The 23,509-nt window shown below is 41.2% G+C and overlaps 1 protein-coding gene across 2 annotated transcripts in view; it reads right to left on the bottom strand.

Annotated features, from left to right (window-relative positions):
* Positions 1 to 23,509, bottom strand: part of DNAJA3 (DnaJ heat shock protein family (Hsp40) member A3) — a 291,953-nt gene that overhangs the window by 175,729 nt on the left and 92,715 nt on the right. For both annotated transcript variants that reach the window (XM_085628467.1, XM_085628468.1), the window contains exon 7: positions 17,864 to 17,928. In XM_085628467.1, the coding sequence (XP_085484593.1) occupies positions 17,864 to 17,928 (65 nt within the window). The remainder of the gene's footprint in view (positions 1 to 17,863; positions 17,929 to 23,509) is intronic.

Below are 23,509 nucleotides of genomic sequence, written 5' to 3'. Positions count from 1 at the left end.
CCTGTGCTTTTGGTGGCCGTAGGCCACCAAATGTGCAGGGCTTATTAATAGAGAAAAAAAACGTAATTTTGGCAACATGAAATTATAAAATCGAAATAAAAAAAACACTATCCACATTGACCTCACCCCCTGTGCTTTTGGTGGCCGAAGGCCACCAAATGTACAGGGCTTATTAAAGTTGATAAAAACCGTGCAGGGAACGAACTGCGTTAAGTGGGCGCGCACGCCACAAATGGCGTAAAGTAACTTCGCATTTAAAAAACCGTACAAATTCACTGAAAAAACCATAGGTTTCACACACGTTATAGTTAGGAAATAGCATTTAAAAAACCTTGCTAATTCACTGAAAAAACCATAGGTTTCACACATGTTATAGTTAGCTGGACATTTTACTGATAAAAAACCAATGAAATTCCCCCGTTATAGTTAGTGCAGGCAACTATAACTCACGCGACCGCAATCCTCTGCTGATGACATATGTGTCTTTATGAAAAAAAAATATTTGTAATATATGTATAGCTAAAATTTAATGGAAGAAGATATGGGCAAATAAGTGTCTAAATACAGTATTAGCATCAGCAGAGGATTACGGTCGCGTGAGTTATAGTTGCCTACAGTAACTATAACGGGGGAATTTCATTGGTTTTTTATCAGTAAAATGTCCAGCTAACTATAACATGTGTGAAACCTATGGTTTTTTCAGTGAATATATATATATATATATATATATATATATATATATATATATATATATATATATATATATATATATATTCACTGAAAAAACCATAGGTTTCACACACGTTATAGTTAGGAATTAGCATTTAAAAAACCTTGCAAATTCACTGAAAAAACCATAGGTTTCACACAAGTTATAGTTAGCTGGACATTTCACTCGTAAAAAACCAATGAAATTCCACGTTATAGTTAGTGCAGGTCTTAAAACGAAGATTTACCTACCTGTAAGCTGGCTCTTCTAAGTGGGAAACTTTGGATGTTGGATGTATTATGGCTGGTCCCGGTCGGTGAAGAGCCCTGCCACGGAGGTGTGGACCGAGCTGCAGGTATTATGCAAGCAGCACTGAGGGCAGGAAGGTCGTGATGCAGGTCAGAGGGCAGCGCAGAGACTTTGAGACATTTTCCATACCCACTGTGGTGTTTAATTTTAATGAAAACTGACATTGCATTTGAGCAGCTCACTGTAGCGTTATTGTGGCACTTCAAAGACCAGCAGGCTCAGGGTGAGCCAACGCCCACTGGGGCAGGTGATAATCATTATAAGATGCCGGTGCTCTTTGCAACGTTAAAAGAAGCCTCTGAAGAAATGCTCGTGGAGCATGAAACGCGTCAGGCAACAAATTCGTTTGGACTCTGTTTTCATTGCCCTGCGCTGTTTTCCTGCACATTAAAACGAAGATTTACCTACCTGTAAGCTGGCTCTTCTAAGTGGGAAACTTTGGATGTTGGATATATATATATATATATATATATATATATATATATATATATTACCTACTGGCGGTCGCCAGTAGGTAGTTATAGTTAGGACCCCTTTTCCATAGGAAAACCTCAACATTCTATTTTGAATAACTTTGGCGCCGGTCGACGAATCCTCGCGAATTTCTCAAAATAGGTGGGGCGCTACGCTCCGCTCCTACCCTGAAAGTCTCAGGGGGATTCGTCAAGCGGGGGCTGAGATAAAAGGGGGGTCCCAAAACGCGTTTTTCCCATGCATTTTTCCATAGGACCTTTAGAACGAGCTACAGCCCGAACGGCTGAACAGAATTACTAGAAATTTGGCAGAGAGGTAGTCCTCAGGTCAAGGAAGTGCCTTTTGTAGGTTTGGTGTAAATCTGTTCAGTAGATTCTGAGAAAATAGCCTTTAAATCAATATATATATCTGTGGAAGCTTACGGTGCGCTTACCGTGCGCTTACGGTAAGCTTACGGTAAGCTTACGGTACGCGTACGGTGCCGTGCGCGAGCGCGATTCTGATTGGCTGTTAGATCTTAGTAAACATTCGAATCGGCCGAAACCAGGAAGCGGCGGCCGCCATTTTCTCTCTCGAACTGTCAGGGGGGTGAATAAAAAAGGTGGATAATGTGAAAAGGGGGCAGGCTTGACAGTTCCTGACCCCCTAGCCTTGGTCAGGGGGTCCCAGAAGGACCCTCAAGGGCAAAAATAAAAAAAAAATATTTTTCGAAAAATCGCCGTATGCGCGTAGCGTACGCGCACGGCGACCTGCGGAATTCCGCGAAATTCGCGGAATTACGCGTACCGTGCGCGCACGGAAAAAAAAAATTTGCGAAAAGGAAAGCTTAAAAAAAATAAAAAAAATTGTGAGGTAAGGTTGGCTCTTATAAGAGCCGTTGGGTTCATACAGGGATGGAGGAAAGAAAGAATGGGAGTATTATGAGCGTCTACAAACATGCTGGTCTATCTTATTGTTAATAAGGGGAAGACTGACCTCCCCAAAAACAATAAGACCACCACATTTTGTACACCTCATTTCAACACTCGCAAATCGAGGGTTGATGTCCAAAGGAAAAGAAGAAGGTGATGCTCCAACAACCGAAGGAGGGCTCAGCTGAGCTGCCGATGATGTACTCGGCTGAGCATCTGAGGCTGGGCTCTGGTGACTTACTGAAGAGTTTTCTCCAGTATGTTGAGCAAAGGTCCTTGGGTGTTTGTCCTGAAGGTGTCTCATCATAGAGTGATTTCCAAAGGAATATTTCCTACTTGGATTTCCTCTTGATAAAACACGATCACAAAGTATGCAAGTGACCTTTGGAGCATTGACCTTTTTCTCCCCCTCTGGAAAAGTGAAATACTCCCATACAAAAGAAGTCTTTTGTTTCCTCCTTCTCTGGATCATGGTGGTGCTGCTGGCCTCACTCTCAGAAGAGGTGTGCTGTTCTGCCATTGTATCCCAATGTCAATCCAGCTCCTGCTCCTAGAGAATCACAAGCAGAAATGAGGGGAATGGGTGTGGTGTGGGAAGAATCTGGAACTGAAAGTAGTATCAACCAATGAAAAGTGTTCTTTCAAGCAGTAAAGAGGGGAAGGGGTGTGGTGTGGGAAGTTTCTGGAAGTGAAAGTAATTTCAACCAATAAAAAGTGTTCTTTGTAAGTCACATGACCTACCGTGCGCGCACGTGACGCTTACGGTGCGCTCACGCAGCGCTTACGTCACTTTCGCGCATGCGCATTACACGTCCCTGCGTAACCGCGACGTTGCTTCCGGGTGTACGCGTACGGCACGCACGTATCACGTATCGCGCATGCGCATTACACGCCCCTGCGTAACCACGACGTTGCTTCCGAGTATACGCGTACGGCACGCACGTATCACGTAGGCGCGCTGCACTAATTACGTCCAGAGCGCGTAGCGTCAGCTTACCGTACGCGTATTTTACAAGCGCGTAGCGTCAGCTTACCGTACGCGCACGGAAAAAAATGCATAAAAAAAAACCTTTCGATAATGCAGGATATAGTACATAAATTATTAAAAAAAGGCTTACAAAAAATGAAATAAAAAAAAATTGCATTAAATTATAATAAAATTATAAAATCGAAATAAAAAACCACTATCCACATTGACCCCACCCCCTGTGCTTTTGGTGGCGTTAAGTGGGCGCGCACGCCACGAATGGCGTAAAGTAACTTAGCATTTAAAAAACCTTGCAAATTCACTGAAAAAACCATAGGTTTCACACACGTTATAGTTAGGAATTAGCATTTAAAAAACCTTGCAAATTCACTGAAAAAACCATGGGTTTCACACACGTTATAGTTAGGAATTAGCATTTAAAAAACCTTAGAAATTCAGTGAAAAAACCATAGGTTTCACACACGTTATAGTTAGGAATTAGCATTTAAAAAACCTTAGAAATTCAGTGAAAAAACCATAGGTTTCACACATGTTATAGTTAGCTGGACATTTTACTCGTAAAAAACCAATGAAATTGCCCCGTTATAGTTAGTTCAGCTAACTATAACTCGCGCGCCCGCAATGCACTGCTGATGACGTCACATATTACATCACTCATGACATGGTCAGTGACATCACTCATGACATCACTGATGACATCTCAAATGACATCACTGATGACATCACTGATGACATCATCCTTGTGATAGAGTGGCAGACCTCCTCTTCCCCTAATATAACCTTTGACACACACATTCAAAAATAGAGACTAAAATTTACAAAACAATGGACATACCAATAACAGTTACAACAACCTCTTCAGTAATTCTAAGATCCACATACACATCCACTCATTCACCAACAGTCCAATACAGTCACTCATACATGTACTCACTCATCATATGTACTCATACACCTATACATCCTGTTACACAATGCCACTCATCCATAGAGCAACTCACACACATAGTCACTCATGCTAATAAAGAATCAAACATACATTTACTTGCATATACAGTTATACACACACCACCACACTTACTTCTACGGAAACTTACACATACTTAGTCTTTTAAACAATCACTTATAGAAACACATACTTATTCATACAGGAACTCTTTCAATCTCTCACATATACTCACATATATACACCAATAGTCAAATATACTAGTTTTAAACATATGTAGTTACTCATAAAGACACTATTGAGACAGTCATTCACTCACTAACACACCCATACACACACTCATCCACCCATGCAGTCCTGCACACATGCTCTGTTCAACACATACAAACAGTGAGTCACTCATTCATGCACCTATGCACTACGTAATACCCCCCACCGAACCATGCAGACACTCAGACTGATACTCAAACAACCAACTAATAACCTATATAGACACCCATGTAGCTACTCACCAACCCATGCAGCCACTTATACACAAAGTGAGAGACTGATACAGATATTTACATATTTAAACATTACTCACTAAGCCATGTATTCACTAAGATACACTTAATCAGTCAGTTATACAATCAATTTTTCAAAAACAAATCATCCATTTAGACACTTATATACCCATTTATTCTTCCATCGTCCTTGAGATATACATATATAAAACATATTTAATTTTCAGAAAAATACACATTCACTGGATGATGTCATCAGTGATGTCATTTGAGATGTCATCAGTGATGTCATGAGTGATGTCACTGACCATGTCATGAGTGATGTAATATGTGACGTCATCAGCAGTGCATTGCGGGCGCGCGAGTTATAGTTAGCTGAACTAACTATAACGGGGCAATTTCATTGGTTTTTTACGAGTAAAATGTCCAGCTAACTATAACATGTGTGAAACCTATGGTTTTTTCACTGAATTTCTAAGGTTTTTTAAATGCTAATTCCTAACTATAACGTGTGTGAAACCTATGGTTTTTTCACTGAATATATATATATATATATATATATATATATATATATATATATATATATATATTCACTGAAAAAACCATAGGTTTCACACACGTTATAGTTAGGAATTAGCATTTAAAAAACCTTGCAAATTCACTGAAAAAACCATAGGTTTCACACAAGTTATAGTTAGCTGGACATTTCACTCGTAAAAAACCAATGAAATTCCACGTTATAGTTAGTGCAGGCAACTATAACTCACGCGACCGCAATCCTCTGCTGATGACATATGTGTCTTTATGAAAAAAAAATATTTGTAATATATGTATAGCTAAAATTTAATGGAAGAAGACATGGGCAAATAAGTGTCTAAATACAGTATTAGCATCAGCAGAGGATTGCGGTCGCGTGAGTTATAGTTGCCTGCACTAACTATAACGTGGAATTTCATTGGTTTTTTACGAGTGAAATGTCCAGCTAACTATAACATGTGTGAAACCTATGGTTTTTTCAGTGAATTTGCAAGGTTTTTTAAATGCTAAGTTACTTGACGCCGTTCGTGCCGTGCGCGCCCACTTCACGCCGTTCGTTCGCGCACCGTGCGCGCACAGTGAGCACGCGGTGCGCTTCGCGCACCGCGTGCCCACGTTACGCTGGATGGCCATGTACGCACGATGCCCTTCGCGCACCGTCCGCACACGGAGGACATATTATGCGCTTCGTTGTGAAAGGTTATCTATTAAATGTTCGCATTACAGATTAACCATGCACAAATGTTTTGCACACGGGGGGGGGGGGGGGGGGAATATGTATTTTTTTATTTATTTGTTGCCGTACGCGTACGGTAAGCGCATTCGGTGTTTTTGAAAAAAAAAAAAAAATATTCATTTTTAGACTTGGATGGCCTTCTGGGACACCATAACCATGGCTAGGTGGTTAGAAGCTGTCTAGCCTGCCCCTTTTCATGATATCCAACTTTGTTTTTCCTCCCCCCCTCAGAGTGCGAGAGAGAAAATGGCGGCCGACACTTCCTGGTTTCGACCGATTCGAATGTTTACTAAGATCTAACAGCCAATCAGAATCGTGCTCGCGCACGGCACCGCACGCGTACGGTAAGCTTACGGTAAGCGCACGGAGCGCGCTTACAGATATATATATTGATTTAACTGCTATTTTCTCAGGAACTACTGAACAGATTTACACCAGACCTACAAAAGGCACTTCCTTGACCTGCGGACTACCTCTCTGCCAAATTTCTATTAATTCTGTTCAGCCGTTCGGGCTGTAGCGGTGTCTAAAGGTCCTATGGAAAAATGCATGGGGAAAACGCGTTTTGGGACCCCCCTTTTTTCTCAGCCCCCGCTTGACGAATCACCCCGAGACTTTCAGGGTAGGAGCGGAGCGTAGCGCCCCATTAGTTTTGAAAATTTTGCGAGGATTCGTCAACCGGCGTCAAAGTTATTCCAAATAGAATGTTGCGGATTTCCTATAAAAACATGGTCCTAACTAGAACTATCTACTGGCGACCGCCAGTAGATAATATATATATATATATATATATATATATATATATATTCATTCATTCATTCAAAACAGCGAATTAGATCGCGAACAAGGCTCGGGTGAGACCTGAAATGCTTTGATGTCTACCTTGACTGCATTTGAATAAAGCAGTCTATTCCGGATTGTGAGGAAAGTGACTTGTTTGAAATATATATAACTAACTTGAGCCCTCGCCACGCACTGCTAATTTCCTCACATACTGCATGACAGTTGATAACTTCACTGCAACATTTGAAGTTACCTTAGTGCACAAGTTACAGTTACTAGAGAGAACTATAACTGACAAATTTCTGTAATTATATTGAATTTAAAATGCAATGTTGGCACTGAGATTTTCACCTTTAAGCTTTGGTTTTTTCAGTGATTACAACCATCAATTAAGTGCAGTTCCTCTAGTTGGTCTTTTTACCTCTACTTCCATTTCTCTAGAGAGGACCCTGAGGCTACAAATGGCCTGCCCATCCATCCATTACTGTACTAAAGTGGCCAAAATGAAAATCAGGATTCCATTTGGAACCTCATTTGTAGAACAATCTTAATGACTAAATGTTGTCCTTAATTGGGAGTATATAGTTTGACAACTGTTAAAATATCCCATTCACCATGCTTTTTAGCTTAAAATATCTTGGTTCTCTTTCAGTCAGTGTCTCTAGCATGACTAAATTGAAGGACTTGGAAATCAGAAATGCTATTCCACAAGTCTTAGTACTCCGATTCTCTCATCAGCCTCCTCTAAGATCTTGGATCGTAATCTACATAAATCGCCCCTCAGGTGAGTATTTTGGTAGTGCTACAATTTCTGTCTTTTCAGATGCCCAATAGTTATGAACCTCAGTCCTCCTGTAAGGGGAATTTAGACCCTTTGCACTAAACGAAAAACTTTGGACTGTTGAATTTTGTGGTGGAAAATGTCCCTTCAGACAGATAGTCAATTTGACAATTTATTACTAACTTGGTCCTGGTCATGTTCGTCCATCGTTCAAATTAGAAAGCAATAACACTAAATAAGTAATACTATAAATACAAATAATGATAAACTCAAGCAAGGATATGAAACAGGCTCAACTTCCAATTCCGAGCTTATGGAATATTCTAGGCTCCAGGTTCACTGTATCTGTGTATACACTAAATCTACACTCTCTACTTCTACCCCACAAGGGAGCCCGCTAGATACCTACAGGTTGGTAGAAGCAAGGAGGTACACTTTGATGAAGCATGCCACTCTAAGTAGGTGAGTGTAGTTGTCTTTTTTTTAGGAAACTCCTTAGTACGAAGTTATTATCAAAAGGGTATAACCCCACAATTCTTAACTCCCAAATTCAGGATATCTCTTGTCTCCATCATCGATTAGGCACCATATTACCTTTGTTTGTTTAGGCTTGAATAGAGAGAGGATGCATCTGGGCCTTCCACACCAAAGTACCTCTCATTTACCTTCAGTGTTCGTGTAATTTCCTGAATGCCTGCCACAGTGGGACACATTGTTCACCGATGTTTATTCATTCCATTTTTACATGATTCTGAAATTTGCTTATGACACGGCATATCTATTGTACTGTCATCATCTCTGCATCATACAAAGGGAGAAACTTCTCTTTAACTATTAGCATTACGGTAAGTCATTCATGTCATTAAATTTATATGGGTTAATGACTTTTATATTATTATTTATATAGCGCGCTACAACCCGGGGGCGTCTAGGCGCTTATGGAGGAAGCCCACAGAACATCTGCGTGTGTAGGAGCCAGTGCATACCAAGTTACAGAGTGTAAAGCCAGGTTTTCAGTCCCTTTCTAAATGACAGAAGATCGGTGGAGTTTTTTTTAAGTGAAGAGGTAGCTTGTTCCACCACCAAGAGGTGATATTAAAGAAACTTTTACCACCCCATCTCTGAAGGCGGGAGGATGGTACCCTCACCAGCTTCAGAGAGGGAGCAACATATATGTTGAAAAGGGTAGGGCTCAATGATGAGCCCTGTGGCACCCCACAAGGAAGCCTAAAGCATTTAGCTTTGTAGCCTCCTACTTCGACAAATTGTTCTCGGTTGAGCAGAAAGGATCTGAGCAATGCTAGCGCTAAGCTTTCTACTCCTGCTTCCTGGAGCCGGTGTATTAGAATACCGTGGTCCACCGTATCGAAGGCAGCTGATAAATCTAATAGTATCAGAGCTGCAGATCCTCCATTATCAACTGCCCATTTGACTTCCTCCGTTGTAGTGATCACGGCTAGTCCAGTGCTATGTCAGGCTCTAAAGCCATATTGATTAGAATCCAAAATGTGATTTTATGGCAAGGCACGGAGGCCAATATTATGCATATTCCTTTATTTGCCACTCACAGCAGCAACAGCAAACAATGTAAAAGAACTTAGAATACCATTCTTTAGCAAAGGTAGAATTGATGTTTCTTCCACATTGTGGGAAAGGTTCCTGTTTCAATGGCCAAGTTGAGAACCTCCATCAGTGTCAAAGCAACAGACTCCAGTAGTAGGTGGGTTACTCGCGGAAGGCAGGGATCAAGGGGGGAGCCGGATTTTGTTGCGAACAGAAGCTTTGATGTTTGTTCTTGAGAAAGCGGTGTGAAATTAGAAAGGCGGGATTGTACAATTTTGGAGCCTGGAATAGGCTGGACTGGGGTAAAACACGTGGTACCAGTTTGAACACCTTGGGGGTTGACTGGTCTTAAGACAAAGGTGTCATAGATAGAGGAGACTTTATTGTGGAAGGAAGAGGCCAGTGTGTCATAGAAAGCTTGGTCTATTGTGCTATTGTCGGTCTCTTGTACTTGACGGAGTTTCTGCACTGTTGCAAAAAGCTCCTTCGAGTTATTTTTTGCTCCTTCAATTTTTTCAGAGAAGTAGCTGATTTGAGTTTTTTTTAATCAATTCTTTATGATGTACCATTCTTAACTTGTATAATTCCTTTTCTCTGGGATCATAATGTTTGCACCAGCGTATTTCGTGACAGAGTCTTCTTGAGATCTTTAGTTCTTCAGAGAACCAAGGTTCAGTGGGTGCTGTCCTGCTAGATTTCCCTGTTCTCGGAGGGAACAGTGGTACTAGCTGCTACTGATATCCAATGATGGTATTGTAATGAGGCCACCTCTGGGTCTTTTGCAAAACAAGGCTTGTTCTGATTCAGATGGGTAGAAAAATCATTACTATCTAGCTTATGCCATTGATAACTTAATTCGCCGCTTACTGGGATGTGCTTGGGAACCGTCGGGGAAGGAGAAGTAAGAGTAAACATCATGGCATGATGATCAGTCCAGTGAAGTTGTAAGGTATTATTATATTTCAGCAATGGGCAGTCTGTGAAGATAGCGTCTAAAAGATGATCCGCTGTGTGGGTTTTTACCGGTCACGATTTGCTCGAGTCCTGTGCTTGTCATTAAGTCAAGGAGGGCCTTAGAGTCATTATCGAGGGTGTTGTCTAAATGTAAATTTAAATCGCCCAAAATGGTAATATTCTGAGATGTTACTTTATGTTCCAAGAGTTGGCCCATGGTATGTAAAAAGTTTGATCTGGATCCTGGCGGCCGGTATGCTAACATCCCATTGAGTGAGTATACATGACTAACCGCTATTTTAAACAGAAGCACCTCAGCTTCCTTATCTATTGTAGTATCTTTAAATGGCACTTTCAGATGGTTTCTATAAATTATTGCCAGACCTCCTCCCAGGGCGATCCTTTCTGGTTATTGCGAACCCTTGTGGGACTGCTGTCACCAGATCGGGTCCTGATGCTTCATCTGCCCAGGGCTCCGAGACAAATATCAGGTCCAGGGCATGGGAGTCAACAAAGTGACTGAATTCAAACTGATGTTTAATCAATGGCCTGCATTTACTTATGACGGCCATCTGTTGGGCCAATCAGCACATCTGGGGGCACAATGTCAATCAGGACAGTTACTGTGTTCCCCTATTTAATACTAACATCTCCTGGTGTTTCCCAAACTTTTAAAAACCTGGCTGTTCAACAACTAGCCTGAGCTCATAAATCAGGCTGTCCCATCGCTGGGTAGCCTCTTTGTAGTTCCGCCAGGCCTAGACACCCTCCGGTATTAGAGTATGTTACAAATTAAAATTTTATTTCACTACTGGCAGTTGCAATGCCACAAATGTGCATGTAGAGCCACCCTTCTATAGCTATCTTCTATAGTCACCTCCTCTACAGCATTGGGTTTAAAAGGCAGGTAATGCAAGCATTGGTTCCTCAATCTGCGTCGCTCTTGCTCAGGATGGAGAAGCTCTGCCCACCCTAGCAAATCTTCTGCCACTGATATACCACCTCCCTCTGCTGCCTCACCTCCCAGCGACGCGATTCACTAGGATTTCATTTTCTTTGCTTCTTGCGGATTAGCTGAATTCTGCACTGGGTGAATTGTTTCTTGATGCCCTCGCAAAACTCTTTAAAGCCATCAGTGGTGCTCTGACCAACACTTTTCAGTTTGTGGAGGTTCTTCGATCTTTAAATCACTAACCTTCAGCACCTTTTCAGAAGAAACTTCAGACAGCAGTAATGGGGTGGTTGGTCCTGCTTCTTTGATGAAGAAATTATGAATGCCTGAGTAGTCATTGGAAATGGCCCTGAACCGGCTATTTACAATGATGGGTGCCTTCTGGAGTTCTCACTCTCCATTCAAAAGTTTCAGATATTCTTTCTGGTACACTCTGCCTTCACCAGTCACTAATATATTTAATAGCTTGTGTCAACTTTTCTCCTGAATGCAGCGGATGTGACAACTTTCTTCACCAGGTTCATTGTGAAGCAGAGAGGGGAAACTGGTCTCGAAGACCTTACATTTGCTAGACATTCTAAAAGTGGATCCTGAGATGGTGGGCTCTGGATCACCTTCAGTGCCTTGATAGCGAATGAGCTGCTTGCAAGAGCATTCACAATGGTGTTCTTAGGGCTTCCAACAGTACCCTGAAAGAACTAACACTGCCAATTTCTGTATCATCTATTATGTATGACAATATAGACAATATAGTTGAATCACATGCTGCGGACAGATCCATTAAAGATTTAGCAACTGGCTACAGGATACTCCCGACACCACCCAGTAAAAAGTATTTCCAGCACTGGTAGTAAAGTTCATTTATTGGACTTGCTTTTTGCTTTATCACCCATTTCCAAAAATGTCTGCCTGTCTCCTTGAGGACCTGTCAAATTGCGCAAATTATTTTCCCCACTTTGTATGTGGTTTTGGAGCGTCGCATCCGCATGAAGGATGGGCATAGTGACCACTGGTCCCTCCTGTGTTTCTTTTGTGATGCAACTCTGAAATGGGCATTTATTATTTTCAATTGCCACTGCACTTTAAAGATATATGGCACATGTGAACCACAACTGCATTTACTATTAAGTATTTAGGATGCAATAATTTTGGGATTATGTTAAAATGGAAATATGTAGGAGCGCTTTAATATAGTATAATTCATAGGTCTTACCTTGCATCAAGTGTTGATCTCCAAGCTATGCCTAGGTTTTTACATTGGGTTTTTAAACCCTAGATGATAACATTTTTATTAGTACATCTTTGTTTTTCATATCCCCAGCCTTCACCACAGCCCTGAGTTTTGTCAATGTCCCGGCCAGCCACATACCTGCCCCATAATACTCTTTTGGGATTTTGTTTTTACATGTCTGGATTTTATCATGCTTCCACACTTTATTTCCCCACACACTTATTTTACAACATTATTATTATTGCATACCTGTTTTTAATGCATACTTGTTTTTATTTAATATTTATTTATGAAATGCTTTTAATTTCTTTTTTTTCAATTCCTGCATTTTTGCTTTTTATTGCAGCAGCTTGATGCCTGCACTGTCCCTTGCATTAAGCACAGTCCCACTAATGAGAAGAAGAGGGTGAAACAAAAAAATGGAGAGCAAAGACAAGTTACTTCTGCAGTGCAGGAGTAGACCAAAATCAGGATAGATGTCTCTGCTTCCTGAACATTGTGGCTGCACTCTGCATGGAGCCAACTAGGATGAAGGGATGTGGGTGAAGACACATCCAGTTTGATAAGGTGAAAAACTGCAGAATGGTTATGAGATGTATTCTTATGCTTACCAGGTGGGCAATGACTAGAAGTTGAGTTAGAACTGAATTCTATTGTTGGTCTTCTGATGTTTCTCCGTTTTAGTTTATGAAAGATCAAAATCATAATTAAATGTCATTACTTGTATTAATGAATGCAAAATAAAAACAAGTCAGAGACCACAGCAAGTGTTCAAGAAATGAAGCCTACTGTAGCTGCATTAAAAGACCCTATGAACTCTGATGGGCATTACCGCTCTCTAGTCTCTTCTATATCAAGAACAGCCCATAACAGAATATCTAGCAATGTCTTTATCTGGAATACCCAGCCCTGCTCACTCAAATACTACTTAGACAGAAGAGGATATGAGGCATCTACAGGATATTTGAGAAACTCCCAACAATGCAACTGCTTGCCACAGGAGCTGGACTGCGCCTGCCAGGAGAAGGCATCTGATGTGGTATCAGCTAACTGCCAGTGGGGACAACCTGAAGAACTGAAATTGCCCATGAGCCACTAGGCCACAAAAGCCAACATACAAAACTGAAGCAAGAGAATCACACAGGTCGAGAAGCTGTTCAATTACCAAAGCATTGCGAAGACGAGCCTGCTTAGTCCCTTACATTTCCTGTGCCACATGGTGCCTGTACTTACATCGTTCTACACCCAATGAGACTGACATAACTGTTCTGCAATGCCAATGCAGCATGCCTCTGCATCAGCTGGAGGGGTTGCCCTGATTCTGGAACTATCTTCCCGCGGCATAATACCTATACATAATTCTTAATATTGAAAATGGTGTAATGCTGTATTCTATAGGAGTATGGCATTGCCAAGAGACAATGGACGGGAGTGGTTAGCCCCAACTTTATATTTCTTCTGTGAATTTCACTGTTATTCATACGCGGACTGCTAGCATAATGGTTTTGACAAGCATGACAGACTTTTTTTTTGCTCATCTGAGGGTCGCAAACATACAGTAACTGTGGCTGAATGCAAATATTTATTTTTTCATATAAAGTGTTCACAAATATCATTTTAAACAGCACATCATTTCAAAACAAATGCAAGCTATTGTGGTTAGTTCTTTTACTGTTTTGGGCGAGAATTGATTGTAAGGTATATGTGATAGAAGCCCACAGCGAATTTTGTAAGGAGTTATGATTGATATTCGAAAATATTAGTCTTTTTTTGTTTTATTTTAGTTTAACCAGGCACCATTTTATCGCAGAGTTTTTCTCAAGTATGTAGAATTTGGCTTTGATCTATCTCCATATAGATGTCTAAAGCATATGTTTGTCAAAGTCTGTTGCATATTTGAAAAGCTCTAGCCACACAGCACCAAAATACAGATTTGGCACTGTATGAGCTTCACCCATGCAGGGATCCATGTAGGTATATAGCACATGGTTTGTGTCTTTATGTAGATGTAGGTCACCTTCTACATGATGTAAAGCCTTATATAGCAAAACCAAAGGAAATGATGGACGGAGTGTTGAACATTGCAAGCACTCACCCCCAGTCAACTGATCTGGGTTTAATCCACCACCGTTCTTTAGCCCACTCTGCCACCCCAGTTCATACATGGCCATATGCAAATCAGTCTGACCCTGTGCCTCATGGGAACAGTCCAGCCCGAACTGCCAAGCCATGTCTTCCCTGGACCGGAAACAAGCTTCCTAGGACCGGTTTCTGGCATTTCAGCCATCTTCAGCCAGGCTTGCATGACTCCAGTGGCAAAGTGAGCAAGGGACTCGCGTCTGATCATACCCTGCCAACTTATGGCGAACAAAGCAATACCAAAGGAAATGATGGACGGAGTGTTGAACATTGCAAGCACTCACCCCAAGTCAACTGATCTGGGTTTAATCCACCACCGTTCTTTAGCCCACTCTGCCACCCCAGTTCAGACATGGCCATATGCAAATCAGTCTGACCCTGTGCCTCATGGGAACAGTCCAGCCCGAACTGCCAAGCCTTATATTTCATGTTTCTATACCTCATACTCTATGGACTCGCATTTTGTATTGTTAGAGGGTACTGACACATTCAACAAGTCTGGTGTAGATTTTAGTTTACCTATTCATGATCCCCAGTGTTTGCGAACACTAAATATGATGCTATATTGTGCATTTTGTTCTTAGCATAGCTTTATCTGTTCTTGAATATTTCTCACTAGAGCCAAGATGCATCCACACAGGGCACTTATTGCTGAATAACTCCAAAAAACAACTCACTGAAGAGTCACCAAAACAAAAACAAAAAAAGGAGATCAAACAGGGGCACTCACTACACACCTGCAAACGTTTGTCCACATTGGTACCGTGGTTAAGTTCTTATCTCACAATGTAGACCATTATAAATTTGAAGTTAAATGGTAAAGCAAGTTGAATTGGGACTCTTCCCTAGAATGTTTGAGCCTATTCATCAATTTGCACTAAATTTGGCTCGCTCAAATTTTGAATTATGAACGCAGGTACCCTCTACCCCCCAAGTTATGTGCAAATAGGTCAAAAGTGTGGGGAGAAATTCTTGGTGAAAAAATAAATTTCCAGTGGAGTGAGATATCAAACTCAAGTATAGGGGCACCTCTGTGCCTCCATAATACAAAATAGGGTGGGATTTTGTGTGTACCAAGTGCTGCCTGACTAAATTCTTTCAGGAAGTGTGGCACCCAACTTGAGTTTGGCTAGTAGCTCACAAACTGAAATTATGCAATCTCATGTTCTGCATTAGGTTATTAGGTTGCACCTTCACTGCCAAGTCTATTTTCTGCTCAGTCGAAGAGGCGTTAAAACTGAATGTATGACCGCATCTCATTGTATGCAGACGACATACTACTCTTCCTAGCATCCCCAAAGGCCTCACTCATAGCTGTACTGGACATCTTCGCCATTTTTGGTAGGTACTCAGGATATTTGATTAACTGGGTCAAATCAGTGTTGTACGTCCTGAAGGGTCCCCTCACTAGCCTTCCTGGGAACTACACGATACAGGTCACCACACAGGGCTTCAAATACCTAGGCATCTATATCACACCGGACCCCGCAGATAGATTCGCCCACAATTTACTCCCTCCCCTGCGGAGATTGAAGAGTGATTCGGAGCGTTGAAAGACGCTCCCGCTTTCTTTGCTGGGCAGAGCAGCCTTATTCAAAATTATGTCCTTACCAAGTTTCTTTATGCCCTGCAAAACATTAGATTTGGTCCCTGCGAGTTATTTTAGAGAAATCAATATCCTCCCAACGCAGCTTGCTCTGGACAGGAAAGCCACGTATAGCACTCTCTAAATTGAATCTCTCCTGGTACGATGGGGGTATTGCCCTTCCTGACCTTAAAAATATTACTGGGCAGCTCATTTGGAGCCATTAATCACGGTACGTACAGACTGGCAGACGATCCGGGCTACGCGATGGGTCACTGGTTGCTATCTGGTGGGACTTACACTTGGGCGCTCTATTCTAGAGCCGGAGCACGCCACCTGACTGGCCCAACTAAACACTCAGTGCAGATCTGGCAGGCGGCTACTAGGGATCTGGGGTGGGACTGCAAGGTGACTCTGGCTACTCCACTATGGGACTCGGAATTGCTTGGAAATCCGTGGTCTTCGAGAGGTTTTGACAAGTGGGACCTCATTGGTATCGCAAACATTGGTGACCTATGAGTGAAGGGTGAGGTCAAGTCCTTTCCGGCCCTCCAACGGGAATATGAGCTGGCTTCCATGGTATTCTTCAGATATATGCAGGTTAGACATGCTTTATACTCATATCTCCAGAAGGGACAGGCTACTGGATGGCTACTTACCAACAAAAGCCATCTCACTCACCTACAAAAAGTTAAACACTCTGGCGAACCCCTTCTGAAACTACGGGAAAAGTGGGAGAGGGATGGCATAATACTGGATGATGAAGATTGGGCAATAGCAGGGACTTCACCACGGGAGGTGGCCATAGCAGCAAGGCTGAGGCAACTTAAAATCCTGCACTGGATCTACATCACGGGGTCAGGTTTGGTTCAGATAGGGAAGGCAGCGGATGGCAAATGTAGGAGGGGTTGTGGAAGCGAAGGCACATTCCTCCATATATTATGGGAATGCATACTTATACAGAGGTACTGGAGGAAGATTCATGAGGTAGTGGGTGAGGTGTTACCACAAGAAGTCTCCCTGGAAGCAAAAAGATGTCTTCTGAACGTATGGGAGCCTACTGACCTGAATAACACGTGCCACCTGGGTTACACTGGGATTGATGATAGCGAAACGCAACATTGCTCAGAAATGGGGGGCGGCACAGGTACCTACGGTTTCCATCTGGAAGAGAGATATGGATTGGTGCATGTTCCGTGAAAATTGTGTATATGTGGCTAGGATATGCCCCCAAAAATGGTCCCGCATCTGGAACCATTGGAATGAATATAGAGGGAACATCTGTACCCCGCCATTGATACCAGCTCAAGAGGAATGATTGTTGACAATGTGCTAGTTCCCTATTGTTACGATGTTGTGCACTTATTTTTGAGAAACCATTTCCCTATGCTGAGAACAGAAACTGTACTGCGTTGCGCCTGGTGATGTTGATTCCTATTGCCAATAATAAAAAGAATTTAAACATTTTTAAAAACTGAGTGTATAAGGTACACAACAGACAATTCAAATTAAATTATGCTTTTATTTTCAATAATTTAAACTTCTCTTAAAGTCAGGTGCCGTGGTCCATAGTCTATAAAAAATGATGCTATCAAGGTGAACAATGATTTGCAGGGTAGAATATAAAAAGAATTACTGCAGATCAACTTTTCCGAAGAAGTTAACATACAAGGGGCCAACAAGAGAAGAAAAGGAGCAAGGTGTACACAGCACGAGTTACAAAAAACTACAAAAATCAAAAAATACTTGCGTGTTTACATACCCTAAAGGTGATGAAGATTTCCTTCTTCCCAACAGGCATCCTCACAGTCTGTCCCTCCTCAACTCCTGGAATTAGAAAGAAGTCCCATATAGGACCAAAGAATGTGAAATGACTGTGAACCAGAGGCCAACCAGAGTGTATTTAATCGTATGGACATGATAGTTTACACAAAATGGAACACTGCCTTTCAATTAGGTCTTAATCACATAATGAAACCAGAGCATACCCTGGTGTGTATGTGTATATATATATATATATATATATATATGTGTATATATATATATTTATATTCCCTTGAATGGGAAATGCAGACTCAAAGCTTTATGCAATTTGGTGAAAATCAAACAAAGATCATTTTCATCAAACTCTGGTGCATATCTACTCCATAATGAAAACACACACAACCCTCACAGCTCCAGTTTCCTTCTGTACTTGCACTCAGTAATGCACAAGATCCTGCTCTTTCATTCGTTACTTAATTACAAGCCAGAAGAAACTTAGGATTGAGTGTTGCCACAATATCACTCAACTGAATGATCCTCCTCCCTCCTCTTCTTTTCAGGCTGCAATCAGCGACCGCTCAAAATACCCTATTTACAGTTCACCAAATCGGATTTCTTTTCATGGTGGGTTCAGTGACAGGGCCCTCTATCTTCAAACTTTGTGTTTTAGCACAAAGATATACAAGCAGTAAACAGTCATCCGTATGTCATTCAATTTAAAAAAATATATATTAATGCAATCATTCTCACTAAGGAAGAAAATAAAACTTATTGAAATGCATGACCAAGTTTCTCTAGCTAGAAATAGATGCCTTTTTTTCGCTTGCCTTTGTACTCCTACAACTAGCCATTTTGTGGCAACATGACTATCACTACCTGTAGAAGGAAACACATTCAAAAAGCAGTCAGAATGTATTCAATGGCTTACAGCTTAGTTAGCAATTCGCTCTGCCAAACGTAACCACCCATCTCTGCCTAGGTTGTGCCTCAGCCATCCAAAATTGACTTTTGTGTTTTCTTGTTCGTTTTCTAACTGTCCACAAGTGGACAGAAGCCCTCACTTAGGCCATTTCTTACCATCTGGCACATCGCATGGGTGCCCTTGCACAGGTGTACCCCACTTAGTGGCAGCCAAAGTAACGAGTGACTCTGCTGTTTGGCCCTGTTCAGGCCTCATATCAGAAATGCCTTTCTCCAACTCTTTACTGAATATAACAATCTACAGTAAGGAACCCTCTCTTTCAACCTCTCGCTAAATACCTTTATCCTGAATGTGCCCGACTTCATTAGTACTTTGCAGTAATACCATTATTTCTGTAGGAATCTTACCATTACAGCAAAATCTTGCCTCCTCTGTACTTGCAATTTATGTTTCTGCACTCACGCTACTCCTGTGTGCTAATCTGCAAGTGAATTGCATTTAATGAAGTCTATTGTCTAAATATCACTCTCCTCCTAAACCCAGATACCTGTTGTACTCAATCCTGCACAGATGTATCCTTCTATTATCTTCACTTCTCCTCGGTCTTGCTCCATTGACCCACACACCTATTCACTCCTTCACTTTACATCAGACTCCTTACGCTCCTCACACCACAAAATTGACCATTCTCTACCATCAGTGCCCCCAGTCATAAATCATATCCTATGCCTTACACTATCATTAGGAGGCCTCTGAGACATCTCATTTTCTCCCTCAGTGGAACACCCTTTCTCTCAGACGGAGAGCACCCAGCCATCCTTTTATCACACTCCCTCAGAGCTCTTTTCCATTTTAATATGACACTTTCTGACTTTTGAGCTCAAACACAAAATTGCTGCAAGGTAGGATTCTGAAATGAACATCCCTCAACTTTTGTACAAGATGAAACAAGGGCAACACCTACCCTGGCTAAAAGTAATACTCAGCACCTTAAATGCAGGCCTAAGAACCATATAAGAATGATGGGGGTAGTCTGCTTCTTTATTGGATTATACATTGGTGTCAAAGGATTTTTTTAATGTTTAGGATTACTTTTTATTGTTGTGAGGGTAATTATTTTCAAAGACTTGTGCAAATGATACTGTTTTTCCAAATTTCATAAAGCTACTTTTAAGCATACTGAAAAAGCAGATTAATCTTAATTACAGATCACATAATTTTACAGATTTGTGGTGTAATATAAGGGACAATCTGTTGTGGGGTCTTGCTTAAATTGATTTATGAGCTTGCAGCGACTATTCAGTGTTCAAGATCTATAAAAATGACAGTACCTCACTCTTTGGTACCAACGTTAGGAATGTAAAGGAAATTAAGGAGGATGGAAAACCTCCGTTTATAAGAGGAAGTGTGATTAAAACGAAAATGAAAAACAGACTTTAAAATGGCAAAATATAAAAAAGACAAGTAGTGCTATACATATATATACATATTCATACACACACTGTGTGAAGGTGGTCAAGGAATGATGCCTCTGTCAGAGTTTACTATTTGCAGTCCAATTAATTTAGCAATCTATTAAAGTGTTCACCTGTCACGGGTAAAATGCAGTTAAGTGTCCAATGTACTCTGTAACACCAATTAGTCATATAATAGCATAAAATCGGGACCATGTTAGACTTTTCGGGACATTTTACCCATCGAAATAATTCACAATATTGGAATAGTAATTGGTTGAATACAACTAGTATTTAAGACCAGCATCCCTTTAGCTTAAATACGTATTTAGCTGTGCTCAGACAACCAGCTGCGATTTGGGCAAAGGTTCTGCTGTGTAAACTCTAAACTTAGGGTAATGACAATAATACATTCCTCCAATGCAGGTGGGTGTAAGAAAAGGCTAATCTACAGAACAGAATGACTTTCGCACTCTAGGGTAGTTGTGACTTAAGAAAGGATGCTTTGCTGCATTCTATGTGTGTGTATATTTCATAAGAATTTGATGGCGAATGTAACATTACACTCGAAAAACACTTGTGGGTTGCCCAGGTGAACCTGGTTCATAGACTAATTCAACCTCATTTTACTACCGTGGGGGAAGGTGCTACTTATTTTGAACACAAAACTAGCACCTCTAAAACCCGTGTCACAGTGTAGTGAGACAAGGCTAAACACTAGCTGCCTTCCTGTTTAGTATATACCTTAGCCGGATTCACAAAATTATACTGACTGAATTATTGTTCAACACATGCGTATAGTGAAGGTCAGATCCCTGTACCAGAGCGAAAGTCATCTTCTGTGTGTTCATACTGCAATAGGCTAAAAGAAAACGTTTGCTATATAGGGGATTTATACAATTAAGAACAAGCTTGTGATTGATTATAAGAGAAAAACCTAAACCTTGTGGAGAACAACTTTCAGAGGTATTGGTATGTAAGAAGTAAGCAGTTAGCTAAGAAAACTGAATATAGGTATATGGGAAATTTTTGGGGTACGACCTTTGTTAAGACCGTCTCTTGGGGATTTAAAAAAAAAATGTATAAAGTTTTATGGTTGTATAAACTATGTACAAGCCATAAATAAATAAATATTAAATGAAACACAACATACAGACAACTGCCTGCTAGAAGAGATTTGAAGGGCTTCAAGAGTGTAAACCTCTGCTAACAATTTCCACGTTCTCGATATAAACCACCCCCACCACCCTTTGTAGTATCTTGGTTTTAAGTGGGTATACAACAAACCCCCCCATTATCTCACTTACTAAGCAACATTCTTCCTTGGGAGTATCAAGGCTCATGAGCCAAGTTAGCTCACAATATATTAACCTTGCTTTTTTGCAATGATCTATAGCCATGCAACCTGCTCACAATGACATCAGTTCCTAATGGCATTTGATGCTTGAAGATAAGAGACCTTTGGCTTGTTCCAAGAAAGGTAAAAAGACTGACGGGTAATTTCCAAGACCGGGAATTGTAGAGAAGGTTTCCTCCTATGCAACAGGACAAATCCCTCATCTAGGATGTCTTTTGGCACAGACTCCTCTGCTGCGCTTGTTAAACAGCAAACATCATACAACACAAACTCCTTTCACTCAATGTGCTTTTAATTGCAGCATACAATTAACCATTGAATTGCAATACAGCATAATCCTTCCTACTTTGAGGACACTGAGAAAGGCACATACACCGCTCACCATTAAGAATGTGCACTCAAAGACTGCACACAAAGCTAAGCTCACCATGTTGTGTACATCCAGGAGGCCCAATTGCTTTCATACTTTTAGTGCACTGGCAAGACCAGTTAATCACCTAATTTGTTTTCATCTACTCAGGACCATTGGGATATTACCGTTCCTTTCCAGAGCCAGGCATAAAGTAGTTAAACATATCTATCAATCTGCACAAAATGTCACGTGCGACCCAATTAAGCCAAGAGAGCTCATGCGTAGGTATGGGTGCTCTTTAATTTACTTAACCTCAGTCAATTGCAACTTGATTGTGTAGAAAGTACTCTGCTGGATAAAGTAAGAATTTCCATCATACATGCATTGTATTCGACCATATACAAACAAGGTGTGCAAATGTGAATATGTAGTGCAGACGCAGTGATTATATTTACAACATTTAATACACAGACACTGTACAATTTACAATGCCTTTATAATCTTCTTAATTCAAGTAAACATAGGGACGTTCCAATTAAATTGTCCTAAGTAATGTTCCTACACAATCAAGTTGGAATTGAATGTGGGTAGGTAAATTAGAGAGCCCCCATATCTACGGATGAGCTCTGAAGGCTTGAATGAGTCCCATGTGACATTTTGGGCAGATTGATAGATATACTTACTTGTGTCCTGTGGGCCTATATGGCTGTCCTGGTCATATTTATAAAGTTGTTATACAGACCATTTTATGTCACCTAAATTATTGCAACTTTCTGGTTCTAGGCCTCACTGTGGGACTTGCAAAATAATTGCAGAGGATTCAGAATAAGCAGCAAATTGGCCTTGGGCCTTACCCATTTTACCTCTGCCTCTTCTGCTCTGAATGCAAAAAGAATAGATGTTGGACAGAATGATGAATTAATCAAACAATCACCCCAGTCACAGATCTGGGTTAAACCCATAGTTTTTTGCACACCACAACATTCAAGTTTAGACCCAGCCATATGCAAATCAGTCTTGACCCGGTTTCCTATGAGAATAGTACAGCCCAACCTGCCAAGCCAGGTCTTCCGTGGACCAGGAACAATGGATTTAACCCAGGTCTATTGACTGGGGGTGAATGTTGATTTGCTCGGCATTCCGTCCATCATCTGTGTGTCTTTTGCTTTCTTGCCCTAAGTGCGCCGGGTATGCCCATACGTGGGTACCAGGCTCGCTGTGTCACTGGATTCAAACTAGCCTGGCTGATAAGGGGTGATGCCCCGAAACCGGTCCCAGGATGCTCGTTTCCGGTCTAGGAAGGACCTGGCTTGGCAGTTTGTGTTGGGTTGTTCTCATGAGGCACAGGGTCATGGCTGATTTATATATGACTGGGTCTAAATTGGGGTGGAATGGTGAGCAAAAGAAAAATTGAATTAACCCAGATCTATTGACTGGGGGTGAATGTTTGATTTGCTCTGCATTCCGACTATCAACTGAGTGTCTTTTGTCTTCTTCTCTTAAAAGCCTACACTGGCTCTCAGTTTACAAAAGAATAGTCTTCAAATTCCCCTATCATG

Source organism: Triturus cristatus, chromosome 10 (genome assembly GCF_964204655.1).
Source record: "Triturus cristatus chromosome 10, aTriCri1.1, whole genome shotgun sequence".
NCBI lineage: Eukaryota > Metazoa > Chordata > Amphibia > Caudata > Salamandridae > Triturus > Triturus cristatus.
The sequence above is the reverse complement of the archived record's forward strand: the minus strand, read 5'-3'. Positions and strand labels throughout refer to the sequence as shown.